Source organism: Meleagris gallopavo, chromosome 1 (assembly GCF_905368555.1).
Source record: "Meleagris gallopavo chromosome 1, MGAL_WU_HG_1.1, whole genome shotgun sequence".
Taxonomy (NCBI): domain Eukaryota; kingdom Metazoa; phylum Chordata; class Aves; order Galliformes; family Phasianidae; genus Meleagris; species Meleagris gallopavo.
The window spans coordinates 103,275,850-103,298,778 of record NC_139404.1 but is presented as its reverse complement, the minus strand read 5'-3'; the positions used below and the strand labels follow the sequence as shown (position 1 = coordinate 103,298,778).

The 22,929-nt window shown below is 39.3% G+C and overlaps 2 protein-coding genes across 9 annotated transcripts in view; both read left to right on the top strand.

Annotated features, from left to right (window-relative positions):
* SYNJ1 (synaptojanin 1) overlaps positions 1–12,268 on the top strand; it is a 60,957-nt gene extending 48,689 nt beyond the window's left edge. For 2 of the 7 annotated variants that reach the window (XM_085242021.1, XM_085242028.1), the window contains 6 exons: positions 414–461; positions 2,056–2,094; positions 2,189–2,259; positions 3,778–3,886; positions 4,674–4,894; positions 9,102–12,268. In XM_085242021.1, the coding sequence (XP_085098147.1) occupies positions 414–461; positions 2,056–2,094; positions 2,189–2,259; positions 3,778–3,886; positions 4,674–4,894; positions 9,102–9,950 (1,337 nt within the window). In that variant the 3' untranslated portion in view covers positions 9,951–12,268. The remainder of the gene's footprint in view (positions 1–413; positions 462–2,055; positions 2,095–2,188; positions 2,260–3,777; positions 3,887–4,673; positions 4,895–9,101) is intronic. The other 5 variants (XM_085242033.1, XM_085242040.1, XM_085242064.1 and 2 more) reach the window with 3 other exon arrangements.
* A 2,677-nt stretch (positions 12,269–14,945) lies between these two features.
* On the top strand, positions 14,946–22,725 carry CFAP298 (cilia and flagella associated protein 298). Of its 2 annotated transcripts, none has more exons than XM_085241994.1 (7): positions 14,946–15,219; positions 15,428–15,595; positions 17,590–17,657; positions 19,145–19,366; positions 19,827–19,958; positions 22,128–22,223; positions 22,324–22,725. In XM_085241994.1, the coding sequence occupies exons 1-7, from the start codon at positions 15,081–15,083 to the stop codon at positions 22,432–22,434; spliced, it is 936 nt and encodes a 311-aa protein (XP_085098120.1). In that variant the 5' UTR covers positions 14,946–15,080; the 3' UTR covers positions 22,435–22,725. The 2 variants fall into 2 exon arrangements, with proteins under 2 accessions (XP_085098120.1, XP_003202943.1); XM_003202895.5 differs by having other exon boundaries at positions 14,950–15,219; positions 19,145–19,303.
* Positions 22,726–22,929: the final 204 nt, after the last annotated feature.

Here is a 22,929-nt window from a genome sequence, read left to right as displayed (position 1 = left end):
GTATTCTCCCAAATTTTTGGAAACAAGCCTAATGTTGATGAGTATAAGTGATGTATGTTTGCTTTCGAGTGTTGGAGTATAGATATGTGTTTTGATTAAAAAGAATTTCAAGAATTACATTTAATAACATTTTGAATTTATAAAAGATCGTGGAGAGCATATACTGAAGAAATTAAAATCTTTTTCAACTGTAGTTTAAAGTGTTTCTAAACATGATCTTATTTGATCTCTAATTCCTATCAGTCTGGTTTCCCCTTGCTGCTCCAAACAGTTCTTCTCTAAGTACCTACAATCTAGCTAGGCCATTTTTTAATTATACAGAGCTGTCTTGGGGCAGTATCCTTTCTGTTTTTACTTTCTCAATCTACTGCTTTTCTTATGCAATGTACAGCTTCTCTTCTTTCTCTGAAAAGGTCTTGGAGCTCCTCCCAGTCCTGGGGTAGCTAAGAGAGAAGTAGAAGGTAACATAACAATTTTTGTATTCTAGAAATGAATTTCAATTTTAATACCTGAACAATATTGTTCTTGTGATACTAAAGACAGTTTCATTAAGGCATGTATTATATAGGGTATTTTTTTCTTTTATTTAATGTACTTTTCAGAAAGGTGAGTTGCTTTATCAGTGATAGTGTGAATTGTTATAGAAGCAGTCTTCGATTACAGAAAAAAATGAGATGAAAACTTAAACTGCACTAATCAAGACTACTTTCATGGCAGACTCTCGAAGGAAGATGTAACTGACTGATTGCTGGAATAAATACCATATCTGTAACCAAACTAGGAATCTAAATTTTTTCATAAAGAACTACATAGTCATGTATTTTGACAGAAATTTCCATTCAAATAATTTAGTCTATAATTTAATATTTTGTCTCTTTTTAGAGCATAATGTATGTATTTAATTCTAGGAACTAAATGTATGTGAAGTACATTTATGATAAGCATTTTTCCTTCATGATTCTAGTTGGAGTGAGTGCATATGGTTCTGAATGGGTCCTGTTTTAGCTTTGACAGCAGAGTTTGAGGTTTTTGCTCTTTGTAGTAAATATAGGTATGGCAGCACAAGTCCTCATATAGTCTCGATCACAATGTACTCCTATATGCCATAGTGAATTTTGGCTGGTTCATATATATAGGGTAGGTGAGGTTGGAAGGGACCTCTGGTGGTCATCTTAGTCCAACCCCCTTCTCAACGTAGGGTGAACTAAGCCAGGTTATTCTGGGTACAAGTTGTATCTATTGAGAACTGGATCCAGAAACTCATTCTATCTAGATCTAAGAAAGCAGGATTGTCTGTCATCTGGAAGCTGATTTGATAAAGTGTCTTATGCATCACAGAGTATTCCTTCCAGTTACTGTAAATGATGTGGTGATTTACCTTCCTGGGAAACAGACAACTGAAACACAAGCCTGAATCCTAAACCTCTATACCTGTTAGAAATTGTGCACTTATCTGAAGTAAAGGTAACTTTTTCATATCTTGCACTTCACAACTTGAATGTTGAATACAAGGTTGTCATGAGCACCAGCATGTAAATGTTGAGGTTGGTGCTACGATATATTTATCCTATAAGTGAAGAGAGTAGGTTCAGAAAATTTGGTGTAGACCCTTTAGATTGCTGAATCATTTAATTACAGATGTACACTTCTGATCGTGTGATTTTTTTTTTGAATTAGTATGTTATAAGAGTTCTCTTTGTTTTTAAAGACTGCTGTTAGAATATCTACAGGATATACTACAAAGAAAACAACTGCTTCTAGCAAGGTTCAGAACACTTGTACCTGTACAAGTCAACATCTTTAGCTTGCAACAAACAGGAGGTGATTTGACTTAACTTGCAATTAGAAGGGTCAAATTAATTCACAGGTGCAGTGTGGGGTAAGAGTGCACTAGTATAACAGTTTAGCTGATTGATAGACTCTAATCTGTAATAACTCAAATCACTAATGTCTCTTTGCTCCTGTTTACATTAGTGATAATGTACCATTACTGTGTAATACCTGTATGTATCTTATCTAACAAAGATAATCTGATTTTTTTCCCATGCTTCAAAGCACAAAAAAGTCCTGGAACACAAAGAAAAGATAACTTAGGTAATACAGACACATGCTTTGTACTAATTATAATACAGAAATAAGTTGATTTTGAAATATGTTCTAAGTCAGTGGTTTCTAATATCTGTTCCAGTACGTAGTCAGCCTCCACCTTCAACTGGATTTTCAAGTGCAGGAACTGTTGGATATGCTACTGCTCGACCGGTATGCATTCTTTTGCAAAATCATTTTCCTTTTGTATTTCTATAGTTCATAACATTGGTAGTGTTTTTTTTTGTTTGTTTGTTTTTTTAATTATAACAGATGCAAGATCAAAAGATCAAAAAATATCTAAGAGATGCTTTGTTTTTCAAGCTTTTCAAGCTTAAGCTCGACCCTCTTTCAAGCTGGTGTGACATCCTTTCCTCAGGTTGTTTTTGGGGCAGCGTTTCCTTTCTCAGCTTTCAGGACCAGGGACAGTAACCGCTGCATGCTCTGTTTCCCTCCAGGTGGTCCTGAGGATTATTTTAGGCTTAGTTTCTCTTTAATTTTGTGCATAACTTTCAATTTGAGTTTTGGAAATTAATCCAATCATTCTGCCTATTTTCTAAACATTAAAAAAAAAAAACAATTAAGCCTGGTGACATGTATCTTGGCAATGAAAGTGAAGTCAGGTATTTCAAAGGTCATGTGGCATGAAGCATGAGATCATTGTTAAATGGACTCAGCCAAGCATGATGATTCGGACATAAAAAAAAAAAGTACAGTATGCACATCTATCAGAAGTAGCCTCAAGTATAATACTTATTTTCAAGTGGTGACATTTATCTGCGTATTTTTAGATCATGTTTGTGTAAAGAATTGTGAATCAGCTCTGAAAACCATTTCTAGGGCATGCATTGTTATTCACTTCTTGTGGGAGAATATATAACACACAAAATTCTAGAGGAAACAAATCTTAAATAATTATCACAAGAAAAAATAATTTTTTTCTGAAATCTGTTGTTTTTATTCTAGTGCTTTACATTTGGCTTTCAAGTGTTAGTAACTCATTCAGCTTCAGTTGTAATCTACAGTAGTTTCCTATTTCTATTTAAATACACACGTAGATTCTTTGATTTGAGAGAACAATTTTACTCCTGGTGTATAAGCTTCTTTGGGAAGACTCCAGCCTTCAGCTGATGCAGGATGTATGTTTCACTAATCCTTCTTGCTGTGGAACAAGAATAATCTTTTTCCAATTAGCAAACATGTTTGTTAAAAGAAATAACCATAATCTCTTATCCATATCTTGGACCTCCTGTAAATAGACCTGACTGTAGCTGCTGTTTACAAATAGCAGGCTATAGTTACAACCCAAACAGTAGAGAGTATCTACAACCTGTGTTGACAGTGTGTTATCAGTGTGTGCTTACTAAATAAGGTACTTACAAAATAAGGTTCTTGTTGTTTTGTGTTGTTTTTTTTAAATATTTCACAGACTTAGGTCAAATTCAGTTACTAATAGTGACAAAGTAGTAGGTGATTGAAATGTTGTTATGCTGGTAAATATAATATAAAGTAGAAGACTTGTAAAAATCCTTTGCTTTATTCTCTAGTTGCATATATGCGTGAAAAAATAGCTCAACAATTATTATCAAAGAACTCATTTTTCACAACCCTTAATTATCCTGAGTCAATTAATAGTAGATGACTACAGATCTGAAGTTGAATTTACAGTCCTTTTTCTTTACCCATTATTAGACTATTCCACCTCGAGCTGGAGTTATTAGTGCACCACAAAGCCATGTCCGCCCCTCTGGTGGAAGACCAACACCTGAACCTCAAACCAAACCAGCTGAATCACCAAGGAGTAAGTTTTATTTCTTCCAAAGTGTGTGTGTGTGTGTGTGTATATATATATATATATGTATAATATGTACTTAGAAGTTAAATCTAAATGTCACTGTTTGATCAAGAGATACTGTATCTGGTTTTAATGTTTTGCTGTCTTCATTTTTTCATAGATGTCTTCATTTTTTACTACAAATGAAGGTTTTCAAATGTGGTAATATCTGACAGTCTGTGTTAGTGCTGATCACCAACCAGTATTGTAAACCATTACCAGATAGTAGGCAGTACTGGGGGAAGTCTGGGCTCACAAGGTTGATTCCAACAGGAGAAGCTCTTTTATCAGATTGCTATGTTCTGATCTAGGCTTATCAGCCTCTCTGATCAGAGGTGTTTATCATGGATTATTCTCTGAAGTGGTTGCTCTATACTCATATTATTCAGCATAGGAATTATGTTTCACTCCCTAAATTGAAAGATAAAGGTTTTTGGTTTGTGTATGTTTGTATGTGTGTGTACTAACGTCAAAATACACATTTTATAATTGTGACATCAAAAATATGCTTAAATGTAACTGAACTACGTTTAAGAACAGCACATCTTTTGGATCTATTTTCTATCTGGAGTAATATTTTTAAGGGAGATATGCTGGGCTTTTGACTTCTGATCTAGAATACCTGCTTTTTCTTGCAGCCATTCTTGCTGCAGTTCTGTTTGGTGCTTCCAAATCCACACATTCTCATTCACGCCATTTTTCAAGTTTCCATAACAATTCTTTTCCTTGAACAATACTGAAAATATACTTGCAGGCTCCCCATTGCTTCCTGAACCACTAAAGCCTCAGGCTGCTCCTGCCCAACCCGTGACTCAGCCACCACCTGCGCTAAAGATGCAAGAGCCTTTGATACCCGTGGCATCACATCCACCTCAGACAAGTGCCCCACCAAGTCTGGAACCACCTCCACAACCACCTCCTCGTAGCCGATCATCCCACACTTTGCCTTCTGAATCTGCTCCTTCACAGCAGCAAGTAAGTTTAAAAAAAAAAAAAAAAAAAAAAAAGGTCTATTTGTTTTTTTTTCATTAAGTAAATTAACGTTTTGTACTGTATGCTGTAGATTTAAGAGAAACTCAAACAAATAAACAAAGAGGTCCAAAGATTGGATCTATAAATCAGCTTCTGGTTGAATAATACTTAATGGCTTTTGTATTGTCTTGTAAATAACTAAGATCTTGAATACTAAACTTTTCACTTAAGATTTCTTAAGAGAACTTATGAACAACTTGTTCTTACAATTATTTTGTCGTGTCTAAACTTCTTCACTAAAGGCCAGTGGTATTAATTTCTACAGCATCAAGTGCTAGGCCAGATAATCCCCACTTATATAAAAATGTGCATTCATTGAAGCTGATAGATTTGTGCCATCTACTATCAAGAGTAAATTACTTTTTTTTTTTTTTTCTGGCAATGTGTTGGGTTTTTCTTAGCCTACACTCAGCTGTGGATATTTATTACTACATAAGTTTTACATCAGCATTTTAGATCTTACCTCATCTCTATACCTGAAGTCCACTTTCATAAAAGCTGTTTGGTAATACTTGTTTTGTACAGCAGCACAGCAGCCTCCCTGAGATGATGGTTTTGAATTCTATTAGAACATTTTTAAATGCTCTTCCTTTATTTCTGCTGTACCTCTCTCTTTACCTGTTAACTTTTTTTTTTTTTGAAACTTTGGCTGAAGAAGGAGGATGTTTTTGAATATACATGTATCAGGACTTGTGAAGTTTCCTAGAAAGCATGAAGTTTTGACTGCAGAGAATATACATGTAGGCACAGGGTACTTGAGAATGCACCACTGTCGTGAATAGAAGCAGACAGCATTGTGTTGCTTTTGAAAGCCTCACACCTTCTAAATGTAGTTTTACCTTTGAAAGTTTTGTGAGAGCAAGCTGTTCTTTCAAAACTACTGTGAAATGACATTTATCTGTGCATATTTACAGCAATCAGTATTATGCTTAAAAACACTGTCAATAGGTTTTTGAGCTGCCTATTGCTGTGGCTGTGTTGTTAACAATATCCCAAACACTTTAAAACTAGTTCAGGTAGCTATAATTTTCTCCGCAGTCACTCTTCTGTGAGTACCACAGGCTGTGCAATCACAAGAAAAGCCCACTTTGGGTTTTGTTTATTGTCTCCAGCTTAGAGTTTTTAATTTCTTTTTTCATTTTTTTTAAAAAGAGTTAGTTAAATGATGTTTCTTTCATTTTTTGATTACCATTTACAAATGTGAATTCTTCTGAGAAAAGGTGTTTAAATAAAAGTAGTGTCTGTTCAGGGGCAATGGAGTCCAAGCCTATGCTTCGATTCAGAGCTTGATTGTGATATTTAAGAAACTAAATTTTTCCTTTATAAAAATAATTGCTTCTATACAGAGTGCATATTTAGGACTTCAGAGGTCACCAAGAAATATATTAGAAGAGCAAAGTAGTTATTGTAAATAGAGAGAATTTATTTATTTTAAATTAAGAAGGTTTGGGTTTTTGATAGAGTGAGAAGTCTTTTTCGTTTTTCAGATTCAGAAGCTATTACTGTAGCTGGAAGGTTATAACAACACAGTTCCCAGAAGGAGGCTGTGGTGCTTTTTGTATTAATGGGTGATTAGAATTAGACCATCCGTATGCAAATTTCTGTATAGATTATTTTCACAAAAAAGCACAAGTCAGCTGCACAATGAATGTTCATATGGAAATAAAATTAGAATTGGCTCAAGCTGTTTTCTTGAACTCTTAATGGTAAAGTTTATAAATATTACAGTAAAATAAATTGAAGTATTTATTTCATTTTCATATCACCGAAAAATGTTCTTGTTAAAACAAAGTATTTTTAACATGAGATTGCTTTGTTACTTGGATTTTCTCCCTAATGTTCTTTCCTTTGATGTCTGTTTCTCTTTCACAAGCAGGAGCAACCGTCAGGGTAACAGGTATCTGCCTATTTACCAATATTGTATGTGGTCTCCATCTGTTCAAGCAGAAAAGATGTATGAATCTGCTTTTCATACATCTGCAGTCTCATCCACATTAAAATCACCTGTCCACATTAATGGACTGACTGTCATACCATAGTTTGCTTTTTCTTTTCATAATGCAGTAAAAATTGATAGCGTTAATTGTATTTACTAGTGACATAGCAAAAATTTTGCTTCATCATCTTTAATGAAACAGATCTTACATATGCTGTTTAGTCTGAATCTGCTGCTCATAGTCTATTTGGAAAAAAACAAACAAACAAAAAAAACCAACAGACCAACAAGTCGGTGTTTTGAAGGGTGATTGCAGAGACAATGGGGTTGGTCTCTTCTCACTGGTGACAGGTGGCAGGATGAGGGGAAATGGCCTCAAGTTGCACCAGGGTAAGTTTAGGTTGGATATCAGGAAACACTTCTTTACAGAAAGTATGATTAAGCACTGGAATAGGCTCCCAGGGAGGTAGTTGAGTCACCATCCGTGGATGTGTTTAAAAACCATTTGGATGTGGTGCTCAGGGACATGATTTAGCAGAGGGCTGTTAGAGTTAGGGTAGTATGGTTAGGTCGTGGTTGGACTCAATGATTTTTAAGGTCTTTTCCAACCTGAGCAATTCTATGATTCCATGATTCACAGTTCTCAAAGAATGGAGATCTTACTGTTACCCATAGTAAAATGAGCTGAATGTTACAATTAAAATGCTGTTATGTGGACAATTTAAAAGCATGTGTTTCCAGAATTATTCAGACCAAATTTTGCCTACACTAAAGAGCAATTTGGGATTCATAGTTTCTTTGGGATTTTGTACTTTTTGGTTACTTGGTGAATGGACATAGGATTTAACCAACTTGTGCCAAGCTGCATTTAATTTGGATTCATTCTATAGCTTAGTTTTTTACATATTTCCCCTCTGTTATTTGATGTCTTTGTTTTAGTACTATTTTCTGAAACGCTGTATCCTTATAAGATGAACAATTCTGTTTATGATTTGGTAACCTTAGGCTTCATCTATTTTAGAAACTCTCTGGCTTAGTAGTACCAGAGATGTATGTAACTAATGTTGTTGTGATAAAAACACAAAACTTTAATATTTTTGTAAGTGCTGAGAATCTCTAAACTGAATCATCCTTTTTTTTTTTTTTTAATATTATAAAGTGGATGTATGGAGATGTGCTTCAAACTGCTGACAAAAAAATGCAGTAAAAACATTTTTGTAAAGGCTGAGGTTAGGCTACTTAATACTGTATTTCAGTTGATAGATTTAGCTAGCATCCTAGTTCAATGAAACAATAGTTAACAATCTTCATGCTAAAGATCTAAACTGTTTTGGTATATTAAAGTAATGTGTTGACAGAGCTGTTCATGATATTGGAACTCTCAGAAGTTATTTTAACAGCCTTAATTGCTTCGCTTTAGCTTAATAAGGTGGAACTCCAAACTTTGTCAATATCGTGACTCAAACAATCTGTAGGTAATAAATATTCTGCCTTTTTGGACAGTTGGAACAAGGTATAATAATCACATTGTTGTTTAAAAGTTTGGTTTTAAAAGATAAGGAGAAAACTGTCTTCTCCATCTGGTCTTATTCTAAACAATGATAACTTGCCATTTTAAAATCATAGTGTGTTTTAAAAGAAAGTCCCTCCCTCTCTTGATAAAGATGATGATTGTAGCTTCACATGTCAAGAAGTATTGGAGATGCCTACAAAATAGACATCTACATAGAGATGCCTAAAGTACATAAACTAATAACACTAATTTTCTCTTTCATTGTGATGCTTAAATATTGCTTTTAACATCCATGTTAGAAACTATCCAACAGTGAAAACCAGAGCTTTTCCTTTCACATCTGAGCTGGGTTATCACTTGTTTAGGATATAGCACAATTGCCTAAGTTTCTTGAAGAGTTTCCAATACCATATCCAACAGAGCTTCTGAGCTGCATGAAGCTGTGGGAGGGGGAGTTAACTTGAGCTACTAGGAAGATTTTCTTTGGAAAAGGAGCTAAGGGTTTTTTATTGTTGTTGTTCCTGAAAAGAAGCAATCATTCTACAATAAGCGCGTTGTACAAGTTGCAGCCAAGTTGTACTGAAGGTTCAGTTTAAGCCCAAGAGCTTCTTTTCTTCTCATGGAACTGAGAAATGGGGAGATGATGATAATCTTAAAAACAGACGGTCATGTGATTACTAAGCACCTTGTTTTCTTTCCAGATTAAAACAAATGGAACCTATGGCACTAAACTTGAAACACAGTTAAATAGCGACCCTTTTGAAGATTTGTCATTTCAGCTGCTTGTGTCAAAGATGCAGACATCTGCTCGAACGTCAGCTGTTCCAACCTTAAACCAAAAGGAATCGATGCAGTTGCCTTCCGCAACACAAAGAAATGATATTTTGAATACTGTAAGTTGCATGCCAGCAATGCCTCCTGCTCCAACCTTTAACATATCCCAGGAACACACGCGCAGCTCTCCAAATCCATTTGTCACTGGACTGAACTGCACAAATCCATTCACCGAAGGAACACTTACTGCTGGAAACCCATTCAGAACAAAAACTCAAGAATCTGAAATAACTTCACATTTACAGGAAGGACACGCTGCTTTCAATCCTTTCCCTTTTCTAAATGCCCCCAGTTCTAATAAGAGCAAGCTTGTATTTTCTGTTGATGCACCTGAGAACAGTTTTTGCTTGCGAAGTAGATCTCTCATGGTAAAAAATGTACAGCCAAAAGGATGGGTAACGTTTGACGAGGAGGATGAGAATTTTCACGTAAAGCTAAAGCCATCTAAAAGTGTTCCAGATTTTAAGCAGATCGGTTCCAGGAAGTCAGCTGGATCTCCAGATTTGCTGGGCACTGAAAAAAATACTTTTCTTGGTTCAGACTTTACCTTTGGTAATGACTGGAATAAAAGTTCTACTGATTGTTTCTATACGATGCCAGCAAGAAGACCGCCTGCACCTCCTGTCCCATCGAGAGTAACCAGCAACAGATTCCCTGCAGATCCTTTCACTTTGGCACCTAAGGTGTCACCAACGCAAGATTTTACAGAAAGATAGATCTTCAAAAAATATAAGAGGTTATATTTGTTGCTACATTTATCCAGTAGAATAATTGGGCATTTGAGATTATTCTGTGTGCAATAATTACTTGTCAAATGCACTGAAACTTTACTCGTAAACAGCCACTATTATTTGTGTATAGATTTTGAATATGTATATATGGTAGAGCACAAAAAATGATCTGAAGTTTATTAAAATCCCAGTGTAATAGTATTTGAATAGATGGAAAAGAAAGAAGGATGAGCACTAATCTCAGTAAAATATACCAATCTTGGAAATAGTTCTTGCCTAGGGAGCTCTCTCTGTTCTGTTCCCCTTTGTGGAATTTCAAAAAAGGGAGCTCCCTGCTGGTAGCCTTCCCACTCCCTTTTTACTGTTTTGTTAATTGCTATTTATAAGTATTTACCAAAGAGCTGCCAAAGTTTATTGAGATTTGAATGTTGACAAGTATTGTTTAGAAGTTGTTTAATTTATAACAGAAGCTACAGAGATTTGTAAGGCTTATATTTGAATTTGAGGCACAGCAAGAATAGTTTAATTTCAAAACACAAACAATACTTTGTATATTAATATATTCAATATTTGACTGTAATTTTCTGTGTCAGTACATTTCAGCTGTTAAATATTATTGTGACATATATTCACCATTATTAATTCAGAGTTACTGTTCCATATCATCCATTTATTCACTGCTATTTTAAAACATTTTTTTTCCACAAATTGGAAATAACTGATATAAGTTTTCCCTCAACCTCTGGAAAAAATCCCCTTGAATTTTGATAAATCAAACAATCTTTTACCAGTTGCAGACAACATACTGCCATTAGCTCATCCCACTCTTCTTTCATGTGTTGGAAGGGCTTTCTTGTCCTACAGAAGGACCTGGGTGAAGGAACTGGCAGTCATGTTACAGCAGCAGAGGAGAAAGTCACCTTGCATATTCAGGCTGTCCTCCCAGCATCCTTCCTGTCTACTGTTATACTTACTGCTGTATTTTCCAAACCTTGCCTTCAAAGAAGAGAACATTCTCTGAGCTGAATGATATCATTCTGTCACTTCTGCAGTTAAACTAAACAAGTGACCCTTCGTCCCCCAGAGACGGTGACTGTCCCGCGTTTGGTGCTGCTTTGAGGCTAGCAAAGCCTAAGTCATGGTTCTGCATATTATGTTATAAAAAGGCAACTCTGTGCTCTTATGTTTTCTAAAGCTTACATAACATTATATAAAACTAATATTTTATTATCTTGAGGCAATTTAAAATAACTGATTTCCTTAGCTCTACTTACACACGCTAAAAACCCCCTGCCGTTCTCCCTACAATTCACGCTATCTTGCACGCAACTTTTATATGCAGTTGTGTACTTCTGTCAAAAGCTGAACGTGGCACAACGTTGTCATCTCTTGGGGGACTACAAACGCCTGCCTACTACGCTCATTGGCTTTACTTGCAAACAAGCCATACTGGTTCTGCAAAACCAGTGACCGAAACTCAGCGTATTAGCATTATGTTTATAGCAGCAAAATACACAATGACAGTACTTTTTAAAAATTCTCAAATGCTACTGAAAGATTATTTATAAAATAGTCCACTTTTTCTTTATCGCTATCTGGTTAGCCATAAGCTGCAGTTGGATAGAGGAGTGACTATAGTGAATTTTATATTGTGCTTTTTTTTCTGTTCAGCTCATTAAACAGTACTTGTACATTTTAAACAGCAGTGGTACTTTAATCTTTGTGGTATGTGGATTACCTTGTTTTACACTGTTGCTATAAACATCTGTGTGATCAGTGTTTTGGTATATTCTTACATTAGCAAAACATTCTGGGGGGGAGATTTTTTCCTAGTGGGAGTTACGTGATAAATATGTTCTTTGTTGAATATTTAATTACAGTGATTGAAAACTACTGTCTAAAATGCACCTGGTATACAGCACCTCTGCACTATACAGGATTACGGAGATGGACAGCAAAGTACTGCAAAGATCACAAGAACTGCTCCAAAACTGTGGTGTGTGTATATATATATATTGCTAACCAATGTAATGTGTATTAACGAAAAGAATTACTAGCAGAAGTTCTGAACATACTAAGAATTAAAAATAGAAATGCTCAACACATTTACACGAATTCCATGTTCCCTGTGGTAAACTGCTCTGTTAAATGTAACAGTTTTATTGCTTGTGGCACACAATATCTATGGCTGTATACTTTACAGAACTGCAGTATTGAAACTCAGTGGCGTACAACATTCCGTATATATCCTGTGGAAGGCGGTGTTGTATTAACAAAATAAACATACTGCCCTTAAGAACTCACCTTTTTATTTTCTCGTGATGGATACCTTCCTGGGGCACTGTTTACCAGAGCAGCTCGCAATTGTCACTCTGGGGTAGAGATCACTGTAGCTCTCCTTTGGAGGACTGGCAGAGACCTGGCCAGCTGTAGTCACTTGGCAGAGCATAGAGGTAATGCTGGCCTTGGAAATGCTCTGACTGCTTTGTGAAATGGATGTGATGCAAACCACCAGTCCTTGGTAAAACGGCCAGGACATGAGACAGTGTGGGATGAGTTTGCTGCTAACACCTGGTGTTTGCTCAGGTCAGGGTTGGTCCTGTCTGCACTGGCACTTTTGTACCTCCTCTTGTTCAGGCTTAACTGGATGGCAAAATGACTTTTTCATCTCAACCCTATGAATGGCAACAGCCTTTTAATACATGCAGTGCTTATCTTCCATGTAAGAAATTACATTCTTCGATGTAAGAAATTTGACAATAAAGACTAGGCCTTTCCTTTTGCTGCTGAAGGATATCTGCAGCCCACTCTATGCCCCAGGGGCCAGGCTCCAAACTGCACACACAGGGAGGCCCCAGGGTCTCCACCACTGCCTTGCCTCTCTGTGCACCGTGCTGCCTTGGCTGTTGGCATGGCGGCCCCTGCTTCATAGGATAACAGAATATCCTAACTTAGAAGCAACCTGCAAGAATTGAGTCCAACTCTGTATCTGAGTGTTGTCCAAACACTCCTTGAACTCCAGCACTGGGGGCTGTGCCCACAGCCCTGTGCAGCCCATCCCACACTCACCGCCCTCTGGTGCAGATCCTGTCCCTGACCCCCAGCTGCCCCTCCCCTGACACAGCTCCGTGCCGTTCCCTCGGGCCCTGTCGCTGTCACACAGCGGCTGCCCCTCCGCTCCCTGTGAGGAGCTGCAGCCGCCATCAGCTCCTTCGCTCTGGGCTGAGTACATCGAGGGGCCTCAGCCGCTCCTCTTATTCTTACCCTCCAGACCCTTCACCATCTTCATACCACGTAGGTATGGTTGGCTCTTTGGCTGTCAGGGCACACTGTTGTCTCAGATTCAATTTACCATCAATCAGAACCCCCAGATCCCTCTCCATGAAGCTCTGCAGCCCCTCGCCCCCAGTCTGTACACGCACCCAGGGTTGTCCCGTCCTGGGGCAGACTCCAGCACTTGCTCCTGTTCAATTCCATGTAGTCAGTGACTGCCCAGCCCTCCCATTTGTCAAGCTCTCTCTGTAAGGTCTATCTACCCTCAAGGTTAGGTTTTTCAATCTAAAAATTAGCATACATTTGAGTCCTGCACCCAGACACCCTCTCTAGATCAAAACTCTCCCTTACAGATAGAGCACTTGCTCCTGTAGAGAGAGGTGTGATTTAAATGGCTTAGAGAACATCACTGACTTTCTTAGATTGCTTTTTAGACTTCTAAAATGTCAAATAACAGCATAGGAATGAAATAAAAGAGGGGCTGCACATCTCCCATTTCTGTCATTGGCAAAACTCAGGGTCTTTTTCCAGTTGGACCCACAGAGCAGCCTCTGGGAGATGGCTGACATGGCAGCACATTGCCTGCACACACGGCTACTCCCTTGCAGAAGCTGTGCTGTTAATGTCACAGAGCATGTGCAAGAAATGGTGACAAACTGGGAAGAGATGACTATTTTCTTCTGTGTTAGCATTGTTTGGGAAACTGATGTCCACTCCCCTCTGGAGAACCAGAGGGACATCAGGGAGGCCAGAAGGAGCAACCTGGGGACAGGGAAAGGGAAGCAAAGTCTGGGTGAGGAGTCATCTCCTGCAGACAGTTTTATTTGCTCCTTGAATCAAATGACAATACCTGTTGTTCTGTGCAGGACCAGCAACAGGTTGATTGGAAGTGACCGGTTTGAGAGCACCTGGTGGGGTCACAGTGGGAACTGCGCTTTAATTGATGAAGAACTGTTTCTAGTGGAAGCACTGGGAAGGAAAGGGCCTTTCAGAGTCTGTGGGGCAGAGAGCACGAAAGGCTTCATTCCTCAAATTAATGTGCATGGATTCACCCTGCTGCAAAGTGAATGCACAAGATTTCCCTCACTTCCCGCATTTTGGGGAGAAGAAGGGGCACTGCTGCTCGTAGGAAGGCACGTCAGTTGCTCCACCAACTCTCACAGCGTTCTGGTTGGAGCAATGGAGGATCCAATAAAGGAAGCCCTTGGTAATAGAGGAGATGGGGATGGCAGCAAATGTTCCAACCCTAATTTCTTTCTCTGCCTTTGCTGGTGTTTTAGAGGTTGCACTGCTGAGTACTAGAAGCGTGGATAAAACATATTTGGGTGATATCCAGTGAGTTTGAATTTGCAGAATGGAAAGATAAAGAAATGAGGATGTGAGGAGTCTATTTCTTTCAATGCATTTGCAACATATCTTGTTTAAGTCAGCCTAAACTCTAGGTTTGAACTGACTGACAGACGTTTTAATACCTCCCCTAGCGCAGCTAGAGGCCATTCCCTTTCTCCTATCACTGTTAGCCGAGAGAAGAGGCCGACCCTCACCCCACCACAGCCTCCCTTCAGGTGCCTGTAGAGAGCGATGACATCTCCGCCGAGCCTCCTCTTCTCCAGACTGAACAGCCCCAGCTGCGCCGCCCTGATTGGCCCTATGAGGGCCCCCTCCCCCGCCTAGGGCGGAAGCGGAAGTGCCGTCTCCCCGCCCGTATCCAGGGACGCGCGTGTGTTGCTGCGGACGCGGGGAGGCTGGCAGCTGCTCCAAACGCCTCCCACGCATGCGCGTCGCGCCTCCGGAGCCACCGCGGGGTCTCGCCGTCGTCTCCCCGCTCGGCCCGGCCCCGCCATGGTGCGGCTGCACGTGAAGCACGGCGACGAGAGCCAGTTCCTGCTGGAGGCGGCCTGCGGCGCCCGCCTCGCCGAGCTGGCGCCTCTCGTCGCCCGCATCTACAACGGCAGGCTGAAGGTGCAGCGGTTGTGCGCAGGTATCGGCCCGCCGCCCCGCTGCTGCGCGCGGGTTCTGGGCCTGCGGGTGTCGGGAAGGGCTTCGCGTCCCCGAATTCAAGGGAGCGGGGATCCCCGCCCCAAATCCTAGGCTCTGTGCGGGCCTTGGCTGCATGTACGTTTTCTGAGGGGGTTTTGTAAGCGGTGTAAGGCAGATTTCTAACCTTGTGTTCTAAACGCTCGACCAAGAGATGCAGGAGCTGGCGGAGCACGGTGTGTACTTGCCGCTCAATATGCAAGGGCTGACGGACGAGCAGATTGAAGAACTGAAATTAAAGGACGAGTGGGCAGAAAAATGCGTTCCCAGTGGTGGGAGCGTCTTCAAGAAGGATGAGATTGGACGAAGGAACGGACATGGTAAATAGGGTACAGATGGGTGTCACTTCCTGATGTCATCACAAATGTGAAAGTTGTGATTCTGAACCCTTCTTTTTTGTTTTGCCATCCTGAAAAGAGTATAAAACCAATCAGCAATTGCTGATTAGCTGGCAGATTAGCCAGCTAATGTTTGTTTGCTAATTACAGCAGTCATCTCATGAACAAAGGATACTAAATGCATAGACTTGTTAAGTAGTATCTATTTAATAGCATGTTTTCATAATGAATCAGCAAAACTATCATTTTCATGGGCTTGGAAGCTTGGAAAAGTTTAGCTTGGAAAAGAGAAAGCTCCAGAAAGACCTCATTGTGGTCTTCTAATACTTGAAGGGAGCCTATGAACAGGAGGGGGAATGGCTATTTACGAGGGTGGATAGTGATAGGACAAGGGGAATGGTTTTAAACTGAGACAGGGGAGGTTTAGGTTAGATATTAGGAGGAAGTTTTTCACACAGAGGGTGGTGACACACTGGAACAGGTTGCCCAAGGAGGCTGTGGATGCCCCATCCCTGGAGGCATTCAAGGCCAGGCTGGATGTGGCTCTGGGCAGCCTGGTCTGCTGGTTGGCGACCCTGCACATAGCAGGGGGTTGAAACTGGATGATCATTGTGGTCCTCTTCAACCCAGGCCATTCTGTGATTCTGTACATACCTAAATCCTAGATTAGGACCTACCATAATGTTGATTTAAAAGCCTAGGTGGTGTTACATCTCTTCTGCACATATGCTATTTAACTTTGCAACTGTGACACTTAGAAGTAAATTCCAAAAATAAGCAGACAAATGTCAGAATTCTTCCAGGTGCTCTGGCCTTAGCTCTTGGTGCACGTATCAAGCACCACTCCCCCTCCACTTTGGAGACAAGAGTATGAAGGATGTCTGTGCAGCAGAGGCTCTGTCTTCTTGCTCTCTATTCAACAACCCTGTAGGCATGGATTGCAGGGTAGTTCAGTTAAGGAGGAATCTTTGAGTAATGCAGCTTTGACTTGACATCCACGAGTAGCTTGTTTATAATGTCTTTTTTGGGGGGGTAAATAATTCTTCTAATGCAACACATTCCCCAAGCAAGTTGAACCCCTCCTGAATAAAGAGATTGTAATACACAGGGATGCTTTCCCTCCTACCTCTGTCAGCCAAGTGATTGAGCCTCTCTCACGTGCCTTGGGGCACTCATTTGTGTTCAGAATTGCCTCCTTATGAGCGTTGTCAGTAAAAGTAGTAAAAATTAGCAGTCAGCCTTAACTGGCTGCTAGTAGTTAAGATAGTACCACTCTGACTTGTAGTCAGTCAGGCATTTATTTGTTAGCAGGTGGACAGCTTCTGAATATTAATAGTTAAAATACTGAACAGTAAGCAAATGCGGGCCAAATTAAATGATGCATTTAAATGTGTAGCTGCAAATGAATATGATTTAATTGCATTTTTGTTTGCGAAGAGACGATTTTTACAGCGATCAAAATAGATAGCTATGATGTGAAACGTGCATTGTATTTGCAAATTAGTTTGAGGTTTTAATTAAGCCAGCAAGCTCCAAGCTGTTGATTCTGATTAAAGCACTGATCTGCCAGTACAGCCCTCAATAGTCATATGAGAGAGTCTTGCTTTGGGTTGTGGTGAGTGTGGGGTTATGGCTGTTGTATTTCTGTCTTCAGTGAAGTTCCCAATATCAGTCAGATGTCTCCAGGGAGCACTGAGTTTTACTGTGCCCATGAGAAATGCTATTTTGTTTCTTAAGTTAGTAAGAAACTTGATCCTAAAGCATCCGTGTGGTAAATGGACTACAATTTAGCAGTGAGTGTGTTTCTTGCTTTATTTCATTTGCTTACAGTAGAGAATAGCCTGGACAGGCAGCTTGCTTGATTCCTTGGGATTTGTATGTCTGTTTTGGTTGGTGTTCCCTCTTTTTGTTTTGCTTTGTTTAGTTTGTTTTTATAGCAACTATAGACTACTGAGTACATATCTCTTATTTTCTAGCTCCAAATGAAAAAATGCAGCAGGTTATAAGAAAGACCATAGAGGAAGCCAAGGCATTAATCTCTAGGGTAAGTTTTCCAAAGCAGCGTGTGATACATGGGACTTTCCTAATAGGGGCCGTGTAGTTACACAGCTTAATTAAAAGTGGACTTTTTTCAGTGCAAAGGCAAACAGTTTTTGATTAATATCCTGCAGCGATGGGAATAATCTAGCAGAAACTCTCACTTCTGTTAATGATTTTCTTAATGGCTTCTGGCAAGCTGGTTCAACAAGTGAAGGAATCAGGTATTAAACACCAAGCGAATGCTGGCAGCCGAGACCTCGCTGAATGATTAAATTGCATTTAATTTCATCCACACGCTCCTAATCTGCTACTGATGCATTCTTTAGGTGAATGCTTGTCATGTTTTCTGGTGAAAATTTAACTGTGTACTGTGATGTTCCTGGAATAAAATTCCTCTTGCTCATTAACACAGTCTTTTGACTGTTACCTCTGGCTAATTGGAACACTCTCATCTCTGAGATTAAGCCTCGGTTTTACAAGCAATCAGATGTGCACTCGGTCTCTGTGACTTTGTGTGCTTAAAGATAAGCATGAGAGTGTGCTTTGATGGGACTACAGTCTCAGCTTACTTTACCAAATGTGTGGATGTTCTGCATAGTGTCTCAGCTTTCATACAACTTTGAAATGCTAATGCAGGAACATTTGTTATCAGATTAATGTTTTGGTAAATACTTTCAAGCTATTTTCTTCTCCTCAATCCTCTGCTTCTGGGAATTAGTAGGTGAGGAAGTCTAAAACAGCTTTAAGCCATATACAGGCAGTTAATCAATTTTTAGTGTTGCCTGGGAGCTTGAATTGGCCTTCTTGACAGTTCCATTGCTGGTAAGTGTGTTAATCTTCTGAGGTTGAGATACCAATTTGACTCATCAGTTAATGAGCTTAATAATATCCACCAGGAGGCAGCATTCTCTTACTCTTTTGTTGTCTCTCACACAAATTGGAACTGTTCAATCACTGAGGAAAAAACTGTTGTTCTTTTCTAGCTGCACCTTGTATGGTTGGTTGTTTTCCCCCTTTGTTGCAGTCTGATTTGCAATGATCTCAGGGTCTTTCAGGTCTTTGCATGAATATGTCAAACTACTCACATTCACCCCACATCTTACTGAAGACACAAGTTTTAGATCCTTTCTCTAGTCCTCACTTGAATTCATCTTGAGTCTTGTTGGTGAATTGCAAGTACTTGGAACAAAAGGCTTCCCATCCAGTTTCTGCAGTCATATGTGTACATACTTGAGTGCCTGTATTCCACAGACATTTGTTACTATGTGCACCCTGCACAATTTAGGGAGTATTTTACACACACACACATATATATATATATATATTTGTATGCCTATTATCTCTGTATGATAAACTTTTAAAATCACTGTGAAACAAAGTCTTTCTTCGTATACCTCTGTGTGTGTCTAGATGTGTGTATTTATTTTATATACATATATTTTATATATATAATATATAGAATATTATCCATGACCCCTGCCTGTATTTCAGAAACAAGTTCAGGCCAATGTATGTGTTAATCTGGAGATGGTGAAAGATGCATTGGACCAGCTCCGAGGGGCTGTGATGATTGTGTATCCAATGGGATTGCCTCCATACGATCCAGTTAGGATGGAGCTGGAAGATAAAGAAGACTTGGCAGGAACTCACGTACGTGTGTTGTGTCTGGCTTCCATCTGTGCTGTGCTGTTGTTCTCCTCTTTATCAGTTAAGGTGAATTTGTTTCCATGTGTGTGAGAAATTCTGTTAGGTATTGTTGTCTGATACTTTACATGAAAGCACACAGCAGCTTAACTGTAGTAATAAGATGAATGAAGTGTATTTTAAACATTAGATAAAAGCTGACTTCAGGTAAGCCTGGGACCCAATTTAAATAGCTTAAACCTGTTCTTTTTAAGGTCAGTATTAAAAAATCTGCTTTGCAGAGTGTTTCTGTTAAATCAAAACTGAATGAGATATGAACATTTAATATGAAAAGTGCAATAAAAGAGAGGTAAAGTGTAAAATCAGGGAAATTACACTGGTTTTCCTGTTAATTCCAGGTTTATTTTCCAAGAAAAAATACCTGGTTTTAGCAAAAATAATAATAATAATAATAAAATCAAAAGAAGAGAACGCCTCCACCCCAGTAAGTTCTCTCATGCGCACCCTTCACCCTGTTTATTTGCCACAGGCTGGGCTTGAAGTCATAGAAGAATCTGAAGTGCAGTTGTGGTGGGCAGGAAAAGAGCTGAAAGAAACAAAGTTGCTTTCCGACTACGTAGGCAGAAATGAGAAAACAACCATCATTGTCAAGATACAGAAAGTGAGTATCACTAGTAGATTCCTTTGTTATCCCTTCTTGGCAGTCCAATTCTCTCTGGTGGAGAACTGTTACTAGGTGTGTGAAATGGTTTAGAATTAGATCCAGCCTAAGTGTCTTAAAATGACATATATTTTTTTAAGCTTTTAGTTTATTATATCTCAATTATTTTTTTGGTAATTCCTTTGCCTATCAGTTAAATACTCTAATTCCTATTACCTGCTCCATAACACTTTATGAAAGTGCACCAAAAAGATACTTAGAACTTGTTTAAACACAACCTGAAAAGCTTTAAAACACACACAGAAACTCAGCTGGCTCTCAGTTCCATCTCAGTGCAGAGCACTAGACAGAATACCTTCATTAACTTTGAAAATCCCTGCAACTCCATGCCTTCCTAAATGTGGTGCCCTGAGTTTCTCGATGGCAGGTCCTCAACTTGTCTTGGTTGCGTTGTGAACTTGTCTTCTTTGAGGACACAGGTTGTATATTTGGGGCCTAAACATAGGCTCTCCCGGAGTCATCAGTGAGAATTCACTGAGTGCTAGAAGGAAAAAACCAACTGCTGCACCTGCACTGCCCAGCTGTGCTGTCAGCTGTGCTTCTTAAAGCGCGCAGCTGAACTTCCTAAAGGAGATCAGACTTTCCAGACAGATGTGGTGAGACACATTTAGCTTGTGAACATAACTCTGAGCTGACTTCTGAAATAGTGAGCAAAATTGAAGCTAAGATTTCCCACTTCCCCTCAGTTTATAGACTTGACACTTTAGCAAAAGGTTGTCATTAAGTGTGTGCTGGCAGCTGACACCATGGTCATGTTCTCACATTATCAGAACTAAGTTGATGGAGCTGTTTGCAGTTTTCTAAACAGAGTAGTGCAGAACTGTGCAGTTCTGCTCATCTCAGGTGAGAAAGCTTTACTAAAAGGAAGAACTTCTGGATTTTCAGTTCACTTTCAGTGTACCCCATTCAAAGGATGCATTTATGAATGCCAGATGACTGAAGTTTCCTATGGACAGTACTTGCCCATAGCTCAGAATTATTCTTGAGATTCATTTCACTTTTATGGCAGTAAAAGGTTCTCTGCCTTGGAAAGCAGGAATGGCTACAATCTGCAAGTGTCTGTAATTGGATTCCTCAAAGATTCATCAAGTGACACATACTTTTGTCATTTGGAAAACCAGAATTGCTTTTTCTTTTCTATCAGACTGGCAGAAAAATGGTGTGGCAATTGAAGAACCATTGAAATGCAGGCTCCCAGGAAAGTTGTCTTACTGTTTAATCAGCTGAGGGATCTCTTCAGAGAATGCAAAGTAGTATGGTGTTTTTCTTATCTCGCAGTGGATGCCTGCATTCTTGAGTTGCAGAGCTAATTTAAAGCAAGCATTTTTGTTCAATAGGGGATTTGGCATCTTTATTTAAACTGTTCTGTTTGCTATTGTTGACAATAGCTGTCATTGGCTATTTTCTGCTGCGTGCATCACTTCTTCCATGAAGATAATTGACTGGAAAATTTTTTCTTTTATTTGTAGTAGCAAATAATTTTTATTTGTAGTGTTTTGTAGCTGTTTTCCTTTACCAAGTTGTAAGCCATCTGGAGTCTATGTTAGAAGAGGAGCTAAAGATGAATTGGCCCATTCTGAGACACTGAGAATAGCCTTAAAGCTGAGAGATTTTTAATGTCTTTCAGAGCAGAAGTTTAAGTAAAACAGACTCGGTAATCCTGTTTTCATTTATTTTCCTGTCCTGAAAATCTTGTTAAATTTGTGAGATTTTATTGTCTGAAAAAATTTTGCTATCTTTGCTTAGCAGCTTCTCCTGCTCTGTTTATGAGGGTGGATAGTGATAGGACAAAGGGGAATGGTTTTAAACTGAGACAGGGGAGGTTTAGGTTAGATATTAGGAGGAAGTTTTTCACACAGACGGTGATGACGCACTGGAACAGGTTGTCCAAGGAGGCTGTGGATGCCCCATCCCTGGAGGCATTCAAGGCCAGGCTGGATGTGGCTCTGGGCAGCCTGGTCTGCTGGTTGGCGACCCTGCACACAGCAGGGGGGTTGAAACTGGATGATCATTGTGGTCCTTTTCAACCCAGGCCATTCTATGATTCTGTGATTTTATGATTTTGTATCATAAATGCCATCTGAAAGAAATGTATGCTTTCCCTTTCAGAAAGGACAAGGAGCTCCAGGACGTGAGCCTCTGATTAGCCATGAAGAGCAAAAACAGATGATGCTGTATTACTACAAAAAGCAAGAAGAACTTAAGGTAACAGTGTCTTTTAACTGTCTGTGAGCTATGGTAGCACAGAGTATAAGCACAGGTTACATTCATTACTGCTGCCTTAACCTGTTGGTTCTGTTCATAGAAACTTGAAGAGGACGACGACGATTCATTTCTAAATGCTGAGTGGGCAGACAGCCATGCTTTGAAAAGACAATTTCATGGCGTGAAAGACATCAAATGGGGGCCAAGATGAAGCTCCACAAGCACTTTTTGCCTCTTTACACTGTTTGGTTTGCAAAGAGGGTTGTTACTGTGTGTTAGATTCTTCTGACAGAAGCTGAAGTTGTCACTTCCTTAGCAGATGCCTGTTTCAGCCTTAGATTTTTTGATATCTGTTTACATTTCTATGCAACTTTAGCAGCTCTTGTCTCTGCAAAGAACGGAATAAATCCTGTTTGATTATTTTATTAGAAACTTGTATTTTGAATATGTGATATTAATGTATTTCGTAGGTAATATAAGTAATAAATGTGTACTAAAATGGTGGGTGTTGTTTTGAGCAGTCTTTATAACCATTTCTACAGAGCTGATTTTAAACTCATTTTTAAATGACTTGACGACTTAACAATTATTTAAGAAAAAGTTTTATGCATAACATGAAGTTTTAAATGTTAGATTTCTGTCTGCTCAATAGGGATTCTTTTCTACTGAGGCAGGTGTGCATTCATTCCAGTAGCTGTGCAGCACA

Excerpts from the sequence above, each read along its gene's own strand:
- CFAP298 (XM_085241994.1), top strand. The coding sequence starts at position 15,081 with ATGGTGCGGCTGCACGTGAAGCACGGCGACGAGAGCCAGTTCCTGCTG. Across the intron at positions 15,220-15,427 it reads GGTGCAGCGGTTGTGCGCAG|AGATGCAGGAGCTGGCGGAG; the intron begins GTATCGGCCCGC and ends CGCTCGACCAAG. Across the intron at positions 19,367-19,826 it reads TCTCCTCTTTATCAGTTAAG|GCTGGGCTTGAAGTCATAGA; the intron begins GTGAATTTGTTT and ends TATTTGCCACAG.